This window comes from Syngnathoides biaculeatus, chromosome 7, assembly GCF_019802595.1.
Source record: "Syngnathoides biaculeatus isolate LvHL_M chromosome 7, ASM1980259v1, whole genome shotgun sequence".
Taxonomy (NCBI): Eukaryota; Metazoa; Chordata; class Actinopteri; order Syngnathiformes; family Syngnathidae; genus Syngnathoides; species Syngnathoides biaculeatus.
Window position 1 is genome coordinate 11,256,819 of NC_084646.1, and position 8,394 is coordinate 11,265,212.

The following is an 8,394-nucleotide window of genomic DNA, read 5'->3' on the forward strand; positions in this document are numbered from 1 at the left end:
GTGAACGTCAGCAACAGCGAAGGTGACCAACGAACTCTGAACGAGCGGTCGCAGTTTAAAAAAGCGACAAAACGGCTTTTTCCCAATGCGACTGAGTTTATCCCCGCTGCTCATTCGCTTGATGAGCCCAGTAAAAGGCATCATAAGTGGAACCATAACAACCACGGGAAGTTGATTTATTAAAGAATCCAAGACAAGTACAAACAACAAGAGACAAGCCAACCTGTGGGATGTGCAAATAAAAAGTAGGTGCGTGTGTTTAATTGGTGAAGTACGCTGACGCCACAGGCGCTTTGGGGTACTGAGGTGGGGGCTCTGAAAAGGAAGGAAAAAACATTTGCGTGTTCAAAATCAAATCATGGCGTGCGATAGTGTATGATGATGATGACGCCGCAGTGTGATGCGATTGCGTGATGGCAGCCCGACATCACCTCGGGGGACGAGCGCGTCCGGAAGAGCGTAAACGGCGACGCTGTCGTCTCTCCTCTTAAAGTATTTGGCGTCCAGACCGGCAGAGTCGTTCATTCTGTTCACGACAGACATTCGGTTGTATTTTAAATAAGGAGGACGGGACGCGGCGGGGGGGGTGGGGGGGGGGGGGGGGGGGTGGTGTTCGTCTCAACTGACCCGTACTTGTGAATGATGTCAGGCGTCACAGCAGCTTTTGTCACGTGAGGGTAAAAGTGTGCCTGATTGAAAAAGTCGACAAGTGCTCAGAAAAGCACGTCCAAGCGACGACGACGACGACGGGGCGCTCTCGCTTACTCGGGGTCCCGCCGGCGTCAGCGCCGCCGCCGTGTTCTCCAGAGGCTCCGCGATCTTCTCCGCAAGTTGCTTCTCGTTCAGCTGCTTGTTCAGCCACACAATGACTGACAACACAAACGCAACACGACGCATGAGGCGCTGCGCGCTTGATCCAAGATGAACTTTCCTCACCGTTCTCGTTTTTCTGTAACACTTCCTTGGTTTCAGTCAGCTTCCGCACGCTCGAGTCCAGCTTCTCCTTCAGCTCCACGATCTGGCAAACGCAAGCCGACACGCAAACGCCCGATCGTCAGCCACGAGGCGCCGAGAGCGCGACGGCGCCGCGCGGCGGCTTCGCGGCGACCTGCCGGTCCTTGGCGCCGAGCTGCCGGCGAGCGTCTCGCGCTTCTTTGCGGGCCCGCTCCAGTTCCTTCTCCTGGGCCAGCAGCGCCAGGTCTCGAACCTTCAGCTTGTCCAGCTGAACTTGCAGCTCGCGCTGAAACTTCATGATGATCTCGTTGCCCTGGAAACGGCGCCAGACGTCACGTCCGCCGCATTTCGAAGCCGCCTCGCCAGCGTAAAGCCAAAAACTTTTCAGGTATCGTCATACGTCTGCGGCATGACTTGAGCGTGAAATTATGAATTTCACTTAAGATGCGGCAACCCGACCCTATCGGAGCAGGGCGTGGCCTAAGCGGAAAATAATGCGTCTCTCAGGGATTTGTTTCAAAACACATTTGCGGGAAATTGCTGAAAACATTTCGTAGTCAATTGAAGAGATCCGCGTTTCACTTTTCCCTCATTTACAGGGGTCATGTGTGAAAAATGTATTTCCCTTAGGATACGCCCGCCGCTGGCCTGGCAGCAGCGTTATATTCCACGTTGCATTTTTCTTTGACTTGCCTCGATAACCTGCAGTGAGCGCCTCGTTGTTCGCCGTGAGTGTGTGCAAGAGTCACGCATGAGGAGGGGTGGCAATTTATTATTATTATTATTGTTTTTTTTAAGTACTGACTTGACTGGACTGGCGGCACATTGACGGGTGGCTTGAAAGCGCCTCGTCGCGGTGGTGCAGTCAAGCCCCGTGACGAGCGCCGGGCTATATTTCAGTTTTGAAAGGGATCCATTTTTAGGTTTCAAAGTTATGCAAAGACGGGAGAAGGATGCACGGGAAGCTCATCATTTTCACTTTGCAGGGACTTTGAAAGCCGACGAGGAACACGACAAACCTTTTTGACATCTTCAGACAAAATCTTGCCTTGGGCTTCGAGGTTCCGCAGCTGAGCCTCTCTGCTCTGAGCTTTCTCCTGAACGGATTCCTGCAGCGCGACAAGCGAGCGCGATGAGACGGCGTGCGCCGGGGACGGCCTCGGGCCTCGGGCCCCGGGCCCCGGACCCTGGGCCCCGGGCCTCGGGCCCCGGGCCCCGGACCCTGGGCCCCGGGCCTCGGGCCCCGGGCCCTGGGCCCCGGGCCTCGGGCCCCGGGCCTCGGGCCCCGGGCCCCTGGCCTCGGCCCCGGGCCTCGGCCCCGGGCCTCGGGCCCCTGGCCTCGGGCCCCTGGCCTCGGGCCCCTGGCCTCGGGCCCCTGGCCTCGGGCCCCTGGCCTCGGGCCCCTGGCCTCGGGCCCCTGGCCTCGGACCCCTGGCCCCGGGCCTCCGGCCCCCGGGCCTCCGGCACCAACCTTCTGCTGCTGCGCGGCCTTCAGCGCTTCCTTGGTTCCGCTCAGCAGCGCCTCCTCATCTTTCACTCGCTCCTCCAGCACGGCCACGCGCGTTAGCAGCTGGTCGGCCGCGCGTTCTTTGTCGCGCAGCGCCGCGTCCAGAGAGGCGTTCTCGCGCCTCAGGGTCGCCGCCTGCTGCTTGGCGCGCTGGCACTCCTGCGGGCGGGCGGGCGTGCGCGCACACGTCCTCCGATTGGACTCGATCGGACAGATATTTCTCCAGGTACGCCATTTCTGGCACTCGGGGACGACGTACCTCCTCCGCCCCCGCCAGCTTGCACTCCAGGTCCCTGAGGACGGCCTCGTTCTTGTACTTCCTGTCGGTCAGCTCCCTGCAGGAGGTCTCCAGTTCCGTCAGCCGGTTCTGCATCTGCCGGCTGGCGCGCTGGTGAGCGCTCTCCAGGTCCTGGCGCAGTTGCTGCGTCTCCCGCTGCAGGCGGTTCTGCAACTACGGCGGCAGCGCCGCCGCGCGATCGTCACGGACCTACCGGCGGCGGGGCGACTGTCGGAATCGGGAGGCGGGGCCCGCTCACCTCGGTGGCTTTCTCCCGCTCGGACCGCAACTCGTCGGCGTGCCGGCTGGTGAGCGTGCCGCTCTGGAGCGTCCAATCGGAACGCAGACGCTCCAACTCTTGGTTCCTCTCAGAAAGCGCCTGACGGCAATTTGACACACGGACAGTAAAAACAATCGCTTCTTATTTGGTTTTTGGGGCGGCAAAAAAAAGTTTGCATTCTTTGATGTGGTTCTTGCGGTTACGTGCTAACGAGACGTTTTGCCGACGGAAAAGCAACAAACCAACCTGCTGAGCGTAATTGAGCTGCGTGCTGAGGTCAGCTCGAGTTTTCTGCAGTTTCACCTCGAGAGCTTCTTTCTCGGCCTGGAACAAAAAGATGTTGAATCGGTTTGCGCCGCGTTTGTCTTCCACGTCACTGAAATAAATAAACAAACAAACGGCGAGAGGAAGTGAAAATCCTGAAAGTTTGCTCAATTGTCACCTTGAGCGAGGACAGGCAGAGCGCCAGGTAGTCTTTGACCAGCTTGTCCGAGCCCGGGACCAACCTCAGCGAAAGGTGGTTGATGTGCTTGAAGGAGTTGGTCTCCATCACGCTCAGGTGGGCGGGGCCATCCGGCGACGCCGACTCGCGAGACAGTAGCAGCTGGAACCTGCAGACATTTTTGGTTTTGCTTTTGAAATGTACAAAGACAAGAAGAGAAAAGATCAGTCGCGTGCAAGGATTTTTTTTTCAGAACGCAACGGCTTCAAAGCGTGAGGACGTGTCAAAGAAAATAAAATGGCGGACCGACCTGGGATGGTCGGAACTCTGCTCGGATTGACATTGATCAACGAGTTCAATCAGCTTCTCCGGGAACGACGAGAACTCGATGAGGAGCCCCTGCTGGACCTTCAAACTACACACGAGATTCAAAACGTTTTCAAGGAAAACACGAAACACTGACTCACTTTTTTCCCCCGAGGCAAACCTTTGAAAGTCCTCTTGGCAAAGGGTGAGGTTGAACAGGAAGTACGGATCGGCGTCGTCCGTCAATCTCACCACAAGATCCTGATGAGCGAAGGACAAGAGAAAACGTCTCAAAAAAAAAAGCGGAGAAGAAGGTCGGCAAGTAATCTGCGCTCAGGTTGGTGAGAAAAGACAGCGAGGATCGAAGCTTCTGTGGGAAAAGGCACAGCTGCGGGATCTCATCAAACACAAAAAGATTCAAGACGGGAAAGCGCAAAGGCTTTACGCTCCAAACAAATGCTGTACTCACACGTCTGTGAACGCCACTTTTGCTCGCCTGAAGCTCAACGGTGACGCGGATGGGCGCATTTCTGGAAGATGATTTCAAAAAATGTCATCGAAGCCGGATGAAATTCTTCTCACCGTTATCGTGAGCAAAATGATCGCATACGGTGCATAAACGCAAGCTAGCGAGAAAAAAAAAAAAAAACACATCAAACAACGAGGACGACAGTGAGTTAATAATGGTGCCACAAATCAAATTTGTGGGACCGGCGGAGCCAACCGGTTGCTAGGCTGCAGAAAGAAATGCACACAAATTAAAAGATTGCATTTGGTCTAAAAGCTCAATTTATTCGACATATTTTCATGAGGTTTGGAGTGATGAACTCTTACCCCCCACCCCACCACACCTCCGCGAACTCAACAACGCTTTTTATTGACGTTAAGAGTTGGAAAAGGTCAATCATGGAAGCGTCTGAAATTGGAATTTTGACAAGCCCGGCCAAGTTTGCAGCTGACGTGACTTGACGAACTACCGTACGTTACTAAAACGTTAAATGTGGAAAAAGTGCGACTTTCTCGCGTACCTTTCGTCGCAATCCCGACATCTGACGGTGACTTGGACAACTTTGCTGTACATTTTCTCCATTTTTGCACTTTTTTTTTTCTTCCGCCAAACAAACCATATTTCTTCTTCGCTGGTTACATCTTCTCCTTTGTCGCAATTCCTCGGTGGACGGTTGGCAAAGTGACCATGACTGCCCCCTTCTGACTCAGCGGCGCAGCACGTACAAGCCGGAAATCTTATTTCACATCCACTGTTGCTCTTATTGGACGAAATGTTGAAATAAGACGTTAATGTCGTGGGTTCATTGAGCCATCACATTTAGCTCGTGTAAATTTCATACAATACAGAGATTACAGGCGGCACGGTGTCTCAGATGGAAAGCGTTGGACTCACAGTGCCGGGGATCCGGGTTCGATCTCGGCCCCGCCAGTGTGGAGTTTGCATGTTCTCCCTGTGCCCGGGTGGCTTTTCTCCAGGTGGCCACTCGGGTTTCCTCCCACATCCCAAAAACATGCAGCGTTAATTGGACACTCTAAATTGCCCCAAGCTGTGATTGTGAGTGCTAAAGTTGTTGTTTTTTTTCCATCTGTGCCCTGTGATTGGCTGCCGACCAGTTCAGGGTGTAGCCCGCCTCCCGGGATGGGCTCCAGCAAGCCCGTGACCCTTGTGAGGATAAGCAGCTCAGAAAATGCATGGATTCATGGAAGCACAAATTACATGGTTAGTCAAAGAGGTAAATGTTACATGAATTATTATTTTTTTTAATTCCTCATAAGTGCACACCTTTATTCGAGTAAAATGTAGCTTTTAAAAAGTTTTTCATAAAAATTAAAACATTTTCTTGAAAAAAAAATGTTTTTCAAGAACATTTTTTGCGGGTCAAAATGAGATTTCTGGAAAAATAATAACTTTAAAAAATAGCATTCTGAGAATAACATTTTTTTTTTCAATTAAACTTTTTTTTCTCTCAAAAATATATTTTTAGGCAAATCCTAAAAATAAATACATACATTCCAATGTTCCTCCCATTTTTCTTTCCGAATGCCAAGGCTGTGATTGGTTGAAACCCCGCCCACCACTAATTGGGACGCAGGTGTCCGGCGTCGGTCCTCCTCTGCGATTGGTCGTCGGAGCTCCTCAGCCTGCTTAAAGTGTGCGCGCGCGCTCGTCCGCCAGCGTCCTTCCTGTTGCGTTTGCGTCATCTCGTCTTTCCTTCGTGATGGCGACTCACCCGTTGGCCGTTCTGCTGTGCTGCGCCGCGGCTCTTCCGGGCCTCCTGGCGCCACCGCCTTTGCCGGAGTTGACGTGCAGCGAGGACGGCGCCGAGGCGGCGGCGGACCTCGCCGTCCGACACGTCGACGAGCATCACAAGCACGGATTCAGGTTCCGCCTGCGCGAGATCCAGAGCAGCAAATACCAGCAGGTCAGCGCGATTGTCTGAGTTGTTCTTCCTTTTGAGGCCGTTTAATGGCGCCGACGTCGCTATCGCGGCGGCCTTCGTGTCTGTGACCCTCTGCGACCTTTTGTGTTCTCTGAGCGCGATTTAAGATTCAGGCCTCTCCTAAGAAGCGCCAAGTGTCAAAAGTACAAGTGTGGCGCGGCGACCGTCCTCACGTCTTTCCGTGTCCTTCAGTTCCCAGGGGGTTGCCACATCGACGTGAACGTCAAGCTGACGCAGACCAAATGTCACTTCACCGACCCCGAACCGCTGGAGCGATGCCAGCCGTGGCGACGGAACGAGCGGGTAAAAAAAAATCGTGGCGCTCGCCGAAAGACGGCGGCCGGGCGCCAAACTGAGTGTTGTGCGTTTAGGGCGCCGTGGCCACCTGCAGCGTCGAGTTTTGGGTCATGTGGGGCGCGGCCAAGATCACCAGACACGAATGCGCCACCAGACCAGGTCAGTTGCCTGTTTTGTTCTGAGACTTCATTAGTCGGGGGGGGTGTCTTGGCTATCAAGCTAATTCCTCTCGTTTTGGCCAAAAACACGCCAGCGATTGAACTAAGATGGCAAGAGTGCCTCGTGGCACAGTTTCAGGTGGCTCTTTTGGCAGTTAGCCCCTCCCCTTTCCAACAGGAACATGGTCATTGCGAAGACTCTGAACAAAAACAAAGTGCTGCACTTTTTCGGGGGGTGGCTCCGCGTGTGAAACGTGACCAAGATGGCGTCTCCGTCTTTCCAGAACACACCAACGACGAGCTGCTGACCATTTGTCCTTCCTGCCCCAAGTTGTTGGCTCTCGACGACCCGACGGGCGTGAGCGCGGTCGACGCGGCCGTGAGCAAGTTCAACCGAGACGGCCGACACCAGAACTACTTCACCCTGCTGGAAGTGGCCCAGCTGACCGAAGGGGTGGGCGGGCGGTCGCGGCTTTTTGCATTTTCTTTTCCCGGCTGTCTTTTTTTTTTTTTTTTTTTTCCCCTCAAACTCCTCCTCTCCGTCCGGCAGTACGTCCCGGCCGTCGGCACCGTCACCTGGCTCAAGTTCGCCCTGGTGGAGACCACGTGCCCCAGAGGCGCCACGGCCACTTTTGCGGCCTGCACGCCTCGCTGCCCGGACCGAGCTGTGAGTTCCGAACCGACGGCGCTGTGCGGTTCGGGCGCCGCGGTGACTTTCTCTTCCTCTTTTCAGAATCACGTCTTTTGCCAAACGTCCTATTACAACGTCCACAGACAAGTGGGAGAACTTTCCTGCCAAGTGTATCCGCCCAAAGTAAGTGGCCGGCAAAAGCGCCGTCGGCGGCTTCGACCTCACGGTCCCTCTCGGGTCTCCGCAGAATTCCGCCGCCCTCCGGCCGGCGAGCCGGAGCCCGTGTGCCGCCCGCTGTTCCACAAAAGTGCGGAAGCTTGCGTTTGCAAGGCGCGGCTGAAGGAGCCCGACGCGGCCGTGCACCACATTTGTCCCTTCCCGCTCAAGTGAGGTCGCAGTCTTTGGCTGCTCCCTCAATAATTCATACAAATAAACATATTGCAAGTTCTTCACCGCGGCTTGTCTGCTCACTTTGTGGCCCAACACGACTGACTTTGAATCGCAACTGGCACTTGATGCGGCCTTTCATGCACAAGTTCGTTCCCCCCCCCCCAAAATCTTTTTATTTTTGTTCTTGCAAAGTCACTTCAATGAATGAATCTCGATCAAAAAACTATTGACCAGTACTTTTTTTTTTTTTTTTTAAATTCTTTTCTGGAACTCTTTAAAACGTTCCCTGGTGGGTGCTCGTCAACTCATCTTAGTGAAAGTAAAACGAGGGCCGTTTGCTTTGCTTTCAGTTCACCTTCCAAGTGTGTTTTGGGGATGCGGGAGGAAAGCCACACAGGAACGCAGCCTCGACTTCTGGGTCACGTGAGGCGCGGGTTGGAAACAGCACCGCCAGGTCTGCTCCTGACACAAAAATGCCCCCCCCCCCCCAATCTGAAACAAGAACTGCAACATTTGTTGACCGCGAAATGGTGCAGCTGAACCGCCGTGAGCACATTTTGGAAATCCAAAAAAAAAAAAGACTGAGGGAAAAACAAAGGAAAGATGCTAATAGGCTTAATTATTGCAATCAAAACATTTGATCCTCTCACCAGAATTCTGACTCCGGATGGACTCAGTCACTGGCATGGAGAGATGAACACA

The 8,394-nt window shown here is 54.1% G+C and overlaps 2 protein-coding genes across 9 annotated transcripts; one reads left to right on the forward strand and one right to left on the reverse strand.

Moving 5' to 3' along the window:
• Positions 1-7: 7 nt before the first annotated feature.
• Positions 8-5,479, reverse strand: LOC133503598 (spindle assembly abnormal protein 6 homolog). 7 transcript variants are annotated; one of them, XM_061825348.1, is made up of 17 exons: positions 5,169-5,479; positions 4,795-5,033; positions 4,236-4,296; positions 3,948-4,027; positions 3,771-3,875; positions 3,525-3,650; positions 3,265-3,394; positions 2,998-3,117; positions 2,721-2,912; positions 2,426-2,620; positions 1,974-2,063; positions 1,109-1,267; positions 937-1,018; positions 766-869; positions 628-689; positions 432-526; positions 8-315 (listed from the first exon to the last, which is right to left on the reverse strand). In XM_061825348.1, the coding sequence occupies exons 1-17, from the start codon at positions 5,286-5,288 to the stop codon at positions 260-262; spliced, it is 2,016 nt and encodes a 671-aa protein (XP_061681332.1). In that variant the 5' UTR covers positions 5,289-5,479; the 3' UTR covers positions 8-259. The 7 variants fall into 7 exon arrangements, with proteins under 7 accessions (XP_061681332.1, XP_061681331.1, XP_061681330.1 ...); XM_061825347.1 differs by having other exon boundaries at positions 634-689; positions 3,265-3,342; positions 3,461-3,650; XM_061825346.1 differs by having other exon boundaries at positions 3,265-3,342; positions 3,461-3,650; positions 5,169-5,478.
• Positions 5,480-5,934: 455 nt separating this feature from the next.
• On the forward strand, positions 5,935-7,754 carry LOC133503600 (alpha-2-HS-glycoprotein-like). Of its 2 annotated transcripts, XM_061825357.1 has the most exons (7): positions 5,936-6,198; positions 6,409-6,519; positions 6,588-6,672; positions 6,956-7,125; positions 7,222-7,338; positions 7,405-7,485; positions 7,550-7,754. In XM_061825357.1, the coding sequence occupies exons 1-7, from the start codon at positions 5,995-5,997 to the stop codon at positions 7,640-7,642; spliced, it is 861 nt and encodes a 286-aa protein (XP_061681341.1). In that variant the 5' UTR covers positions 5,936-5,994; the 3' UTR covers positions 7,643-7,754. The 2 variants fall into 2 exon arrangements, with proteins under 2 accessions (XP_061681340.1, XP_061681341.1); XM_061825356.1 differs by having other exon boundaries at positions 5,935-6,198; positions 7,405-7,754.
• The last annotated feature ends 640 nt before the right edge of the window (positions 7,755-8,394 follow it).